The sequence below is a fragment of the Phaethon aethereus genome, assembly GCF_964289735.1.
Source record: "Phaethon aethereus genome assembly, chromosome: 2".
Taxonomy (NCBI): domain Eukaryota; kingdom Metazoa; phylum Chordata; class Aves; order Phaethontiformes; family Phaethontidae; genus Phaethon; species Phaethon aethereus.
Window position 1 is genome coordinate 165,683,710 of NC_138582.1, and position 13,707 is coordinate 165,697,416.

At 35.7% G+C, this 13,707-nt stretch overlaps 1 protein-coding gene across 3 annotated transcripts in view; it reads left to right on the top strand.

Annotated features, from left to right (window-relative positions):
* WDR48 (WD repeat domain 48) overlaps positions 1-11,787 on the top strand; it is a gene marked incomplete at both ends in the record, with an annotated part of 28,952 nt that extends 17,165 nt beyond the window's left edge. For all 3 annotated transcript variants that reach the window (XM_081997007.1, XM_081997005.1, XM_081997006.1), the window contains 11 exons: positions 1,346-1,420; positions 1,761-1,863; positions 2,175-2,272; positions 4,163-4,270; positions 4,674-4,770; positions 5,295-5,390; positions 7,566-7,671; positions 9,161-9,248; positions 9,804-9,880; positions 10,885-11,077; positions 11,692-11,787. In XM_081997007.1, the coding sequence (XP_081853133.1) occupies positions 1,346-1,420; positions 1,761-1,863; positions 2,175-2,272; positions 4,163-4,270; positions 4,674-4,770; positions 5,295-5,390; positions 7,566-7,671; positions 9,161-9,248; positions 9,804-9,880; positions 10,885-11,077; positions 11,692-11,787 (1,137 nt within the window). The remainder of the gene's footprint in view (positions 1-1,345; positions 1,421-1,760; positions 1,864-2,174; positions 2,273-4,162; positions 4,271-4,673; positions 4,771-5,294; positions 5,391-7,565; positions 7,672-9,160; positions 9,249-9,803; positions 9,881-10,884; positions 11,078-11,691) is intronic.
* Between the last annotated feature and the right edge of the window lie 1,920 nt (positions 11,788-13,707).

The following is a 13,707-nucleotide window of genomic DNA, read 5'->3' on the forward strand; positions in this document are numbered from 1 at the left end:
ATCCCACCTTGCTCAAGCAGGGTCATCTAGAGCCGATTGCCCAGGACTGTGTCCAGGTGGCTTTTGAGTATCTCCAAGGATGGAAACTTCACAGCCTCTCTGGGCACCCTGTTCCAGCACTCAGTCACCCTCACAGTATAGAAGTCTAATTGTATTGCGTGTTGTCTAATGAAACAGTGGCTTGAGGTGTAAGTTGATAAAAGAATCCATACTGGGTAACAAGTGTTTACTATACCACATCTTCAGTATATTGGCTTTGTCTCCTAAATTACATCTGAAAATTAATTGTCTGAAGAAGATAAATGCCTGGCAGTTACTTAAAATATGCAAATTAAAATATTACTGAAATTGAATATTCTTCAGACATGAAAAGTTGTTTTTACCAGACTCTAGTACAGTTTTAAGAAACTAAGCCAGCGTTGCCAAGGCTTTAGACAAAAAATGGATGTTTCTTAGCAGCAAAATATATGCACAGGACTGTGTTAGACTATGTTGCATAGTCATGGGAACCAGGAGTGAAACTTATTGTGGGTTTTTTGAACACCTTAAACATGATGTTTTTTTAACTGAAGAAAACTGCATGCACAAGTCTAAGTCTTTTGAAGAGACTGCTTTTTGGATTTTTTTTTTGCTGTCTGTAACTCTAGATGACATGACCTCAGAACGTATAGCTGTATAAGGAATGTGTGATCGAAACAGATACCAGTATATAAGCAATCTGGCTTTCCTTGTGAGTGAACTCTGGCTTAGTATGTTCATAGTATGTTTATAGTATGTATATTAATGTAGTTTTGAAAAAGTCGGAAGCTGAGAAGCTTCAGTTCAAAATGGAAAATGAAAGCTATGGTCAGCTGTACAAAGATCAGAAGGGATCTCTAATGTCTTGGCTACAGTGATTCATTATTGTCAAGGAATATAACAACAGAGCCAAATGTATAAAGTTCTGCTTTTTAATTGGTACAGAACTTCTTATGTTCTCTTTTTAACCATGTGAAGTATCTGAATGCAGAGTAATTCAGAAAATATCGTACTTATCTAACTGTCCATTAAATAAGGTTGCATCAAGCTAGAAGCAACTTTAAATGCTGGGCGTTTAGACATTGCATCTACTATTGTCCGTGTCCAGATTTATTTGTTGAATATTTGAAACAATTTCTCTGGAGTTTCCAAAATTGCAGCTTAGTTATTTTTCATTTAAACTTTGTATTTCTTTAGTAAACTGAAAGTAGTGCTGGTTCTGAGATACATCCAAGTATGGGAGCAGGTCTATACAGAGCAAATATTAATTGAACAAAGGAAAATTGAGTTAGGCATGCCTGAAAGTATCTGTGGTTTAATTATTTAGATGGAACTTGATAGATCAGCTGATCCTCCTCCAGCACTTTGGGTTGCAACAACTAAATCCTCTGTGAATAAATGGGTAAGTGATATATTTTACACTCTGAATTCAGTTAAGTAGTTGTGGGATTTGCAGTCTTGGTTTGGGGACTGTTGCTTGAAATTTAACTATGACTTGCTATGATGTGTAAGCCTTCTTCAACAAAAAAAACCCCCATAAAATAATACTGAAATTGATCAAAAGTCATTAAGCTGTTACTTCTTTTGCTATCTATTTATGCTGCTTTTAGAAATAAGTTATCTTTCTTAGAATTGGAGTGTTAACATCTTAATACCAACATAAACTGGCAGTTGTTACTCACAGGTAAAAGCAAAGTTTATCAATTATTATGAATCTGTCATTATTTTGTTTCTTTCTTTAGACTTTGAAGGGAATTCATAATTTTAGAGCATCTGGAGATTATGATAATGATTGTACCAATCCTATACCACCCCTGTGTACACAGCCTGACCAAGTTATAAAAGGTAAACATTTATTTTCCAGAGTACCTTATAAAAGCTGTTATCGTTAGCAGAAATGGTAGATCTTTAAGACTGGCTCAAGTTTTTAGGTACTTGATACTATGATTTCAACTGAAGCAAAGGCAATGTGGTTATCATCTATCTAGTGTTAGTTACAGTTAAAATAGTGTTTAAACCTTGCTGATATCCAAGTCTTACATAAAGTAGTGAAACCAAAGAACAATTACACTTGTTGTGTTACACAGTTTAATTTAATGCAATATTAGGAAAAAAAAAGATCCCTGTAGTGACCTTAATTCTTGTTTGTTTGCTAGGGGGTGCTAGTATTATTCAGTGCCACATTCTTAACGACAAGAGACACATATTAACCAAAGACACAAATAATAATGTGGCATACTGGGATGTCTTGAAGGTAAGTATATAATTTTGGATTAAGCATCTACTGTTGCATGATTAATTATTTCGTACCTTTTTTTATGGGGTTTTTTTTTTTTTTTAGCGCATGAGATTCCTATGGTAGAAAGTAAGTCATTTTTCTGTCCCAAGACATAACACAAAGATTGCTTTTTGAAAGGGGAGGGAGCATTTCTGAGCTTTTCTGCATCTTTGCCTGATGTGAGGCTGACATCTTCATTCACCTGTATTCAGTGAAGTATTGACATCTTCATTTACCTGAAATTCAGACACTTGAATTCTCTCCTGAAAAATGTTTTGTCTTGATTAGGTTTTGTTTCAGAGGGCTCGTAGAGGCCCATGGGCATGTCTGCCCAACGCAATATGGAATAGCATAAAAGAGCTTAGCCTGGAAAGGGAAACCTGTGCTTCAGGTCCTGCTATAAACCTACAGATCCCAAGCGAGTGTGCTGACTGTCTGTGGATTATTCTGGGAGCATGAACTTACCATGTCCCGTGTTAGTTGGCAAGACAGCAGGCAGAAAGAAGGTGGAAGGAAAGTTAGCAGAAGGAAGCATGGCTCCTGCCTAGTGTTACTTGCTCCTGTGAGGAGAGAGGAACGTGGCATGGCGTTTCTTTATCTTGCTTTACCCAATGATTGGTCAGAGGAGAGGGAAAAGAGTGCAGAAAGAAAGGACCAGAATCCCAGATCAGTGAGATGGTGAGCAGTTTCTTCTCTTGCAAAATCCTGTTTGAAATTCTAAATCTTTTTTCATCTTGAACTATGCAGTGCTCCAGCCAAGATTCAGTAATGAAGAAAAGCACGCTCAGCTAACTTGCTGAGTTCCTGACTGAAGTGAGAAAGAAGGGAATTAACTTTTAGTACAAATCTACATTCTCCAACTTGTCTAGATTACTTTTCTTGTGGAAAATTAAATAGATTTTTTTTCAGTTTACAGTTGGTATATATTTAAGTACAGTGTTAGGTATCGGGATCAAAGTCAAATGCTAATGTTAATTTGTACCTTCATTCAATTCTTCTTCTCTTTTGTTAGTAAGGGTTTCAGAAGTATCTCTTAGCTATGTTTAAATACATATTCACTTTAGAGATGTGGTTACTCACCAGGTCAAAGTGTCATCTTATCTGTAGGATCACTGCGCTCTAAAGCTGAGACTCTTTATTGAGGTTACTGGAAGAAAAGAGGGAGGTTTTCTTACCTGTAACTACAGTGTTCGGTCTTTGCTTCCTGTAACATTTCCTGGGTTTTGAGGAAATAAGTCTTGCAAGGTTACAATCCTTAGAGTTTGCCTAAAGCATGTGTTTCAGGATGACTGTGTAAGTGGATTACAAGAATTTGGATGTTAACAGACTTACTTGAGGAACTTTCACTATTTGTTTTATTTTACACTTCTATTTTTAAACTAAAACAGGAAAAAGGAATATGCACACAAATTCACTCACTGCTGTTCCCATTGCAGAGTGGAGCTGAATTTGTTACTAGATTCGCAAGAAATATTGGTGTTTGATGGAGAGTTGTACTGAAACGCTGATACTGATGGGGAGGAGAATGGCACAGGATGCTAGAAGACAGCTATCTGCTCAGTGAGAGGAAAAATGTGTTTTATTAAAGTGAAGTAATACTTCCATACCTCTCCACTGGCTTGATGCCATTACCTCAGAAATAAATAATAAGTAAGAAATAAAGCTTGCTTACCACATAGACTAGTGTTCAATTTTTTGAGAAAAGTTTGAACCTTTAACTCTTTTGTTTCTGGACTACAGTATTCATGGAGAAATCATAAGTCGTAATCATTCCAACAGTATATGAAAGTCAAGTAAAAGATTTGAGGTGTTGGTATGACTCAATACTCAGAATTTTAAAACTTTTGTCTTTCTTTTGGTGTACAGGCATGTAAGGTTGAAGACCTTGGGAAAGTAGATTTTGAAGAAGAAATTAAGAAGAGATTTAAAATGGTGTATGTGCCAAACTGGTTCTCAGTAGACTTGAAAACTGGGGTGAGATACAACTCCTAAATCTGTTGTTCTAATGTCATATTTCATATATCTTCATATACTGTTTGTTCACAAAGGTTTTAGTGTGTTCTCAGTTTTGAAGAATGATCTTCATTTATCTAGTGGGTTAGATTTATTTTGAAGCAAACCAGCAAATTTTACCTCAGTTCTTAGTAATCTGAATAACAGATTTTTTTTTTAATTTTTTTTTTCTCATGGTATGGTTAGTTTAAATCCACCAATACAAATTATGAATTAATACAGTTTGGTAAACATAGTGTGCTATTGTGCATTTAGAAATTCTTTGTTTTGTATTCCCAGATAAGTATGAACAATATAAATTTATAGACTTCTTTAATACAAAGCAACTATTGCATTCTTGTTCCTGGTGGTGTTTTTCCAACAGATGTTGACAATTACTTTGGATGAAAGTGACTGCTTTGCAGCCTGGGTTTCAGCAAAGGATGCTGGATTTAGCAGTCCAGATGGTTCTGATCCAAAATGTAAGTTTTAACTAATAATGAGTGTTTTATTGAGACAAAAAACCAGAATGAACTCCAGTATTTATGTTTCAAAGTATTCCAGCGCCACATATGTCAATAGCTGGATTTTAGGGCTTATTTTCTTGAGACTAAATTCTGCAGAGAATTCTCCAATGAGAATGTTTGGGGGGTTTTCTAAAACATTTCAGTCATGTTCAGGTTTTCTCTTTAACTTGGTTTTAAGCCTTCAAAAAGCAAAAGGGAAAAAGTAATGTTTCTAAACTTGCAACTATTACCTAATCCAGGGAAAGTTTTAGCATGTGAGTGATCCAACAGCCGTGATTGTAAAAACAGCTTTTTCTGAAAGACTGTAACGTATAGCTCTGAGATTGTCAGAAGCAGATTTCTGTGCCGACAAATAGTTTGTTTTGGAGACAGAACTACTGAAATTTTGGGGAAAGTTTTCAGGTGTGGATCAAATGTAGAATATTATGATGTCAACAGTTTTTGTGTAACTGAAGTTCTGCTTTGCTATGTCTTGACAGTAAACCTTGGTGGGCTTCTGCTACAAGCACTTCTGGAGTATTGGCCTAGAACACATATCAATCCAATGGATGAGGAAGAAAATGAAATAAATCATGGTTAGTATTTTAATATTTTCCTTTTTTAGGATTTGTTCATATATTCTGTTTGTTTATGTTTCCGTTTCTGTAACAGATACAACTTGATTTGCTGTCTCATAATCGTCTCTCTGTGCTTTATAGACTTAAATGTTTTTTAATACTTTTAAATTTGCTTAACACTAGAATTTGCTGAGTAGCTTTTTCCTTCTGAAAGTGTCAGCAAAATTTTTAAGAACTTTAGTCCATAAAAAAGTAGGTGAATAAATGATTCTGAAGTTACAGAAACATGATGCCTTGATGAGAAACAATTACTGGCAAAACTAAGGCTTGACTTGGAAAAGAAACAGCCTAGATAATGACAGCGAAGAGCAATAGTTCCGTTATTCAACATTAACCAGTATTCTCTTGACATAATTCCAATTAGTTTCTAGGTATTATGAACAATATAAAATAAAAGAAAGATTTATTGGAAAAAAAAATTACTCAATGACTATTAGAATAATACATGGGGCAGGTCTATATAAAAACCATCTTAAAATGGTATTTTAAGGTAATAATGCTAAATCTAATCAGACATGAGAAAGAAAGCACGACTATGTAAAATGTAAGATAGTGGCTGAATTTGGCAGAATAGGAGACTATATAACTCAAAGTTTCTGGATTATTTTGAAATTAATTCAATCCAAATCAGAGTTGACTGAAAAGCTTTGTCTTTAGTGATTAAGAAATTACTCTCTACAGATAATGCAGTTAAGAAAACTGTAAGTTCAGCAATATCTTGCCATTTTCTACCAAAGATTGTGCCAAGAGTTAGCTACTTTCTTCTTTCAAAAATTATCTCCATGGAGGGTTACAACCTCCATGTTGGCAGGCTTTTCTGGACAAAGTTGCTGATTCTCACTCTCTTGTGTATTGGCAGTCTGCAGCTTGAGAGCCAGACAATATATGGGAAGTGTAACTCAGGCTTTTGTATTGTTGGAACACTGATGCTGTGCTACTTATTTCTGTGAATAGTTGTGGATTAGTGGAATGTTTAGAATATTCACTACAGAATGAGTCTTCATTTTCCCTTTCAAAAGTAGCAATTAAGAAACTGACACTGAACAATGACTTAAGAAGATAAAGTGTAACTGTTGGACACTGAAATTTGTGTAAAGAGACAAGAACTTAAATGTACATATATATGTGTGTATATGTGCAGCATTGTTCCTCTCAATTGTTAACAGAACTGTTATGAAGAAATCTTTCAAACTGTAGGATTTTTCACTTGCTCTAACTTCAGTATCATATTCATCCTTTCTAATAGAGAATAGATTTTCTTTTTTGGTTTCTTGCTTGATATAATTTTTGACCTTTCTTTCATTACGTGTGTTGCTGGTCAGAAAGCTAAGGACTTACTCATCTCATGAGACTATGCCATTTAAATTTCTTATGTTGCTTGCATTCAACATGATGTTCAAATACAGTAATTAGATGCTGCAATGTAATCAAGATGATCTTTCTCAAGTGAAAGGAAGGCATCTAAACTTCTATATAGTGTTTCAAGATACCTGAATGATGAGAAGCTGTACTCTTCAAAAGGTGCATAAATAGCACTGATTTTTCTTTAATTGTATCCTAAGCATCTGATGGGGAATCAGGTTCTTCAGTGTTTGAAGACCATACTGCTATAACTAGCTAAAAATTAATTGGATTTAGAATGCAGTAACTTCAAGGAAATGTGAGTCAGAGCTTTACTAGTAAACTGTTTTGACATCTGGCAAATCCAGGTAGAAGAGCAGAAGCTGACATCCTTGAGAGTTCTGTACTGTCAGTGTAGGTGGGAAAATATAATCTCGTCTCCATGGAATCTCTGTAGCTGGTTTCTAATATTGATATTTTTCAGTTTGACAAATCCTCAGCATTCTGTTAAGGAACTGGAGAAAACTAGTAATCAGGTTTTGGCTCATGAGCTCTTAAAGGCTTTTGAAATAGACCTACAAACCTGTATTGATCTCATTACTCTCTAGTGTTCCGTTCGATATACTTGCTATGTGGTGGAAATGGGGTTTTTCTTGTTTTTCGTGAAGCTTATGATTTTGTTAGTTTATGAAATATATTAGCTGTAGGTGGAAAAGACACTTTTTTGGTCTATGTATACTCTATTTTAAGACCTATTGCAGTCTCACTGTTGTGTATACTTTTTTCCAATAGTGAATGGTGAGCAGGAGAACAGAGTCCAGAAAGGAAATGGATATTTTCAAGTGCCACCACATACACCAGTTATTTTTGGTGAGGCTGGAGGACGCACTTTGTTCAGGTATAAAAATGCAAGAGTGTAAATTTGGTGGGTAAACAATCACTTCCTTTGTGCAAGCACAAATATTATCAAAATGTAATACTTGCATCCGTTCTGTACTGTATATACAAGAGAAACCCTTGACAGGCAAAATAAGCAGCTGTTAATGATAATCTTGCATTGTCCAACTGAGTATGTGAGTTTGAACATCAACAAGGTGTGGGATTTTACAACATTAAGAGTTGTATGGTAGTTCTTAGTTGTATGTCATTATAGCTGTACGGCCTTTCTGGGTGCCCTCTTCCTTCCAACCGCTTAACTGAACTTTGTTTTAAAATGAAATTGTGCTACTTCAGATTCTTGTAGGACTTCTCTTGTGGGTCTGTTGCACTGGTCTTTGAGCATTAATGAATGATTTGGATGGAGAGGTTCCTGCTCTCTAGAGAGCTGGCTTCTGCTCCCAAAATTATAGTTGATGACCCATTAAAAAGTCCTCAGCTCTGTCAGGTAGGAGCACAGCTTCTGTACTGTCATGTTTCTATGCTGATTACCCTTCTATTTCTTTTCATTCTACATTGGAAAGGCTAACAGGGATATGTGGTACATCAGAGACAGTTTAACAGTGCTGCAAAACAAATGCCAAGTTGTCAAATACCGTGAAGAATTTAATATTTACTGACATAGTGAATTTTAAATTTGAGGGGTGGGGGATGTTTTATTTGATTTTGTTTCCCAGGCTGAACAGACTCAAAAACTATGTACCTGTCAGTCCATGAGTTGGTCAGTAAAACAGGGTAACCTTTTTCAGCTTTGAAAACTGGTTGGGTTGTTTCGTTTTTTTTTTCCTGCAGTATCAATGTATTTACATTGTAGCTAGGGCTTAATATTTGCATCCATTCTGTACTGGTGGGCCATACACCTTCTGCAACTTGTTCTCAAGACAACACTGAAAAGACACCATTGAGGGAGCAAGCCATACTTACTGGACCTGAAAGCTGGCTTGCAGGAATCTTTGATAAAATACTGGAATTGATAAAATTACACATGGCTTTGTCTCACCGTTGTATGTGCAAATTTCTTAAAACTGGTTTTCTTTTTCCCATTCGGTGAGGGCTTAGCAGGTGCTTTACATGCAAAGCTCATTTTTTCCAAGCAGAAAAGAATTGCTTTATACCAAGCGCCTTTCCCCTTCTCCTGACAGTTTTGTACTTCAACACACAATATACACAATCCACGAGCAAAGTAGCTTTTAAATTTCTCTGGGCCACAGTCTGTAGTCTCCTGAGATACTTCTCCCTGTTTCTGCTCTAGGGTTCTGTCTTCTTCCTGCAGCTACTTTTTCTGGTCTTTACAGAAAATACACGCTCACTTCCCCGATAAGTTTGATGATGTGAAGGGACAGCTAACCAACCTCACTGCCTGTTAAAAGGGCAGATCCTCTCCTGCAAGCTTTTTAATGCATGTTACAATAATTGTTTTCATTCACAAAGGTTATTTCTGTATGTCTTAGGTTATTATGTCGGGATTCAGGTGGTGAAACTGAATCTATGCTTCTTAATGAAACTGTGCCACAATGGGTGATTGACATTACTGTGGATGTAAGTATCACGTGTATAGATTTTGCTTTTTCGTTGTTGTTTTTGTTTGTTTGTTTTTTTTAAGGTGTACTACAATTTTTTTTAACTGTACAGGATCTGAAATGACATTTCAAATTTTTGCCCTTTTTGTATTTAAAATAAGCGGTCTCAAGACCCTTTGAGATTCATTGTTTTCTGATGTGTCCAGTTAAGGCATGTTTGCTCGCTCACTTTTGACACAGTCTTAGAAAAAGAATTCAAAGCACTGTGCATGATTGGTGCCCTTTTCAAGTGTGGAGCTCAGGAACAGAAAATACTCTTCATATTGCAGCAGTCTTTTGATACTGTCTAATTTCCTTTGAAATAAATGATGATTTATATTCAAAAGCTAGGTGATAGGTACGTCATCTAAATGAAGCATCTCAGGAGGGTGAGTAATTTGGAAGCTGGCTGTGGTGGTGATGTTGATTAAGAATCTCTCCTGGTTTTTGATAATTAGGAGCTGAATATACTTCACATAGCAGCTGGATAACAGTTCATCCTAAATTAATACTTTTCAAATTTGTTTTCTTCTAGAAAAATATGCCCAAATTCAATAAGATTCCCTTCTACCTCCAACCTCATTCATCATCAGGGGCAAAAACTCTAAAAAAGTAAGTAATGCATATTTGACTCTCAAAACTGCAGAAAGAGAACTGCAAGCTCAAAAAAAACCCCAACCAAACAAAAAAACCCAAACACCCAAAAACCCCAAAGGAACAGTTTGTCAGAGAATTGTATTGTGCGTGATGAATTTGTCGAACTTTTCTAGTAATTTAAGTAGCATTGCGCTGAAGCATTGAATTATACCAGAATATTTGAAAGAACTGTAGGTTTCTTTTGGGTTCAATGTGCAGTTGATTACATTTATGCTAAGAAATGTCCAGGAACTAACTACTAAAATTAGACTGTTTCTTGTGGTATTTAATCACAAAACAGAGGAACTTAGAGACTGTTACACTGTTCAGAACCACAGTTTTTTATTATGTTTCCTGTTAGTAACAGTGATGAATGACAGCTTTTTAAAAGGAAAAGGTGCAAAACCTGATGTTTTGTCATATTTGGGAATGCAAGGTAGTTTGCCCATCACATTAGCTGTAACTGGGAGCTGTATAGGTTAGAAGTCGATGCAGGTCCTCAGATATGAAGTCAATGTCCCAGACAGTATGCCTACCATTTATATGCAACAATTTTCAGTATTTCCCACAAACACTTAGTTCCTCTGTAGGTCTTACTGAATTCTTCACGAGACACAATTTGTAGTAGGGCAAACAGCATATTCTGGCTTACCTCTTTTATTATTCCGTGTCCTCTGTCCTTCTCTTACTAACCCCTTTTCTATTGAAAGAATGAGGGTTGTGTACAATACTCTTCTGATTTTAATTCAGTCCTTTGATTATCTTGCCACTTTTCTGTGTCCCTTTTGCTGTGTGAATCTTTGGATAAATAGCTGTTTTGATCATGGTACTCTGGATGATCCTGATAATTTACTATTAAACTTACAATGTAAAGAGCTTATCTGTGTACTTGCATAGTTTGCTCAAGGTTAAGTTATTGTGAAGATAAGAAATACAGTTTCTCAATTTTTTTCCTGCCAAACTTTGCTTACCTTATCTAGAGACCGACTGTCAGCAAGTGATATGCTTCAGGTGAGAAAAGTGATGGAACACGTGTATGAGAAAATCATAAACTTGGATAATGAGTCTCAGACAACTAGCTCTTCCAATAATGAAAAAGCAGGAGAACAAGAAAAAGAGGAGGACATTGCTGTGCTAGCAGAGGAGAAGATTGAACTTCTGTGCCAGGACCAGGTAAGTTCCTTGGGTGTTTTAGCCTGTGAACAAAACCAATGGCTAGCAATAAATCAGTTGTGAATTTCTGAATACTGAGATTGAAATATGCTATAGATTATCTGTTACCTTTAAAACTAAGTAAATGTTTTGATGTCATGTTAATTTACTGCTGACACAAGTTCCAGCTGCAGGTATCTGGATCAAAGAATATATAGTACGCCTGTTTAATTTGGTCTGACTAGTAGCCTTTATAGGATTACTTACTCATACTCAACAAATGGACATAATACAATTCCATAGAGTTCCATTTCTAGCATTTTTTGAATGTTTTGAATTCTGCATTTCTAGCAGAGTTTAAAATTCATCCAATTAACTGTCTAGTAAGTGTAATAAGTGCATGAAAATTAGACATTGAGGAGGTCATTGTAATATGAAGCTATATGTTACATTACTAAATTCTTTCAGTAATGCATCCAGTTTACTTGCTAGTTGAAAAATCTGAGCCTTCGCAGTGGTTCATCTTTGATGCCAGTTCACCCATTGGATTGTTTTGCCCAACAGAGTGTTTTATCTTTGAATTTCTGACAGTCTAGCAGATTTGTGGAATAAAAGATGAACTTTTAACTGTTTAGGTTTTGGATCCAAATATGGACCTTCGAACAGTAAAGCACTTCATCTGGAAGAGTGGCGGTGATCTGACACTTCATTATCGCCAGAAATCAACGTGAAGGGAGTGGTGGACCCAAATCTTGGCTTATTTACTTGACCATACTGTACTGGTTCCACAAGTAGTACTATAGAAGCCCACTGAACCCCTAAGGTAGATGAGACTTCTAATGACTCAGTATGGATGGAAAGTATACATTTAATTGAAGTGACTAATAGATCTGTAATATAGAGGAAAAAAATCTATATGACTTAAACTAAAGTCTGTCCTAGTCTCAACCAATGAGATGGGAAGTCCCTGAGTGGTTTGTGTTGTGAGGTGTACAGAGAATGGATGATAATACAGTGCAGACTTTTGCTTCCTCCTTTTTTGCTTTTGTTTTTCCAGAACATAATATCCTCATCTGCTCATGCTTGATATGAAACCATTTTGGCCATATTAGTTGCTGTGTTCACAATATAATTCAGAACTGCACACAAGGTATTTTTAGTACATTCCATTCACAAAGTTCCTACAATGATTCCTCACAGGTTACTCAAACATTTTTTACCACTTAAAGAAAATTGGAAAAAAAACCAACTGAAAATAGGTATTGCATACGTGAAAAAATCAGCCCATTTAATTGCAAATGAAGGGTTAACATTAGACTTGTTTTAATACTGCAACTCAATTGTTGCTTTAGAGAGTTGTTGACATGCAGAATAAGAACACTAGATAAATATTGTAGCAGGGTCAGTCCAATGATGCTGTGCATCATAATAGAGTGAACGTGCTTTGCAGCAACTTTGAGATTTTTTTTTTTTTAAATATATATAACTACTTCCTGCACTGTGTCCTAGGTGTTCTAAAGACACACTAGTCTAAATTTTGGTAACTGTGCTCCAAAATGATGTGACATTTTGTTAAAACTTCAGACCATTCTGAAAATAACTTCGTATGTTTAATGTTAAACTTAAGAAACTTCTCAGCAGATTTCATATTCATGATATAAAAATACTTATTCTTTTCCGAAATTTTATATGCAGTTGTTCTTTTGTTATAGATGTATGCTCATCTTATTTTCACTGTTATTTCTAAAAATCTGTGACTGTCATAGACTCATAGTAGTATAGAGTTTAACTTATTTGGGGGGGGTGGGGGGATAAAGGCGTTTCAGTTTTGTGTGAGAAAATGTCGGGCTGTCCCAGAAAGCCAGTTGTACCCAGAACAAACTACAAATCCTCATAAAGAAATTGTGTAAAAATGACTCTTGTCTGAAGCAGAAGCACAAGTGCCTTCAAAGGGCAGTTATATTACTCAAGTTTCTTCAGGAGACCTATGCTCTTGCCCTTCCTGTATCTGCTATCAAGATTTAGGTTGAGGCCTAAAGAAAGTCCCAATAAATTATATTACTGGGATTGTGTTGGTCAAACAAAAAGTAAAATATTTTTCATTGTATTTTCTTTGAAAAAATAGTCAAATCAATACCTTCTGCACTCTTAACCTAGATAAACTTTTTGCTTAAACAAAAAATATGGTTCAGAACTAAGCTAGCATGTCTTTTTCCCTGTCTTTTGAGAGTCAGTTTCAGTTTTTAATCCCCATTTCTGTGTATGCTGTTTGACACAGTTGTGCTATAACTACACATTTTTAGTGATATTTGTGAATTAAATGGTTAAACAGAACTGTAACTTTTATTGATAAATTGTCCTGACTTGTATTTATTAATAGCAAGGGTCTACGCTTGTTCCAATAGGCACTGTTTGGGTTTGGGTGGGTTTTTTTCCTGGTTGTCTTGCTGTCCTGTTGTATACATTGGAATTGCTCCCAGTAATTTTGTTTGAAATCAGATAAGGTTGTAATTTTTCTTCTTTTTTTCTTTCTAACCATCCCGAAACACAGTTTCAGGAAAGATTGACGGAAGAGTCTGCAATGCCAGAAGGGTAAATGATGTTTCACAGTTGTGTAGAATAAAAGGCTTTAGTTAAAATATTTTCCAGTT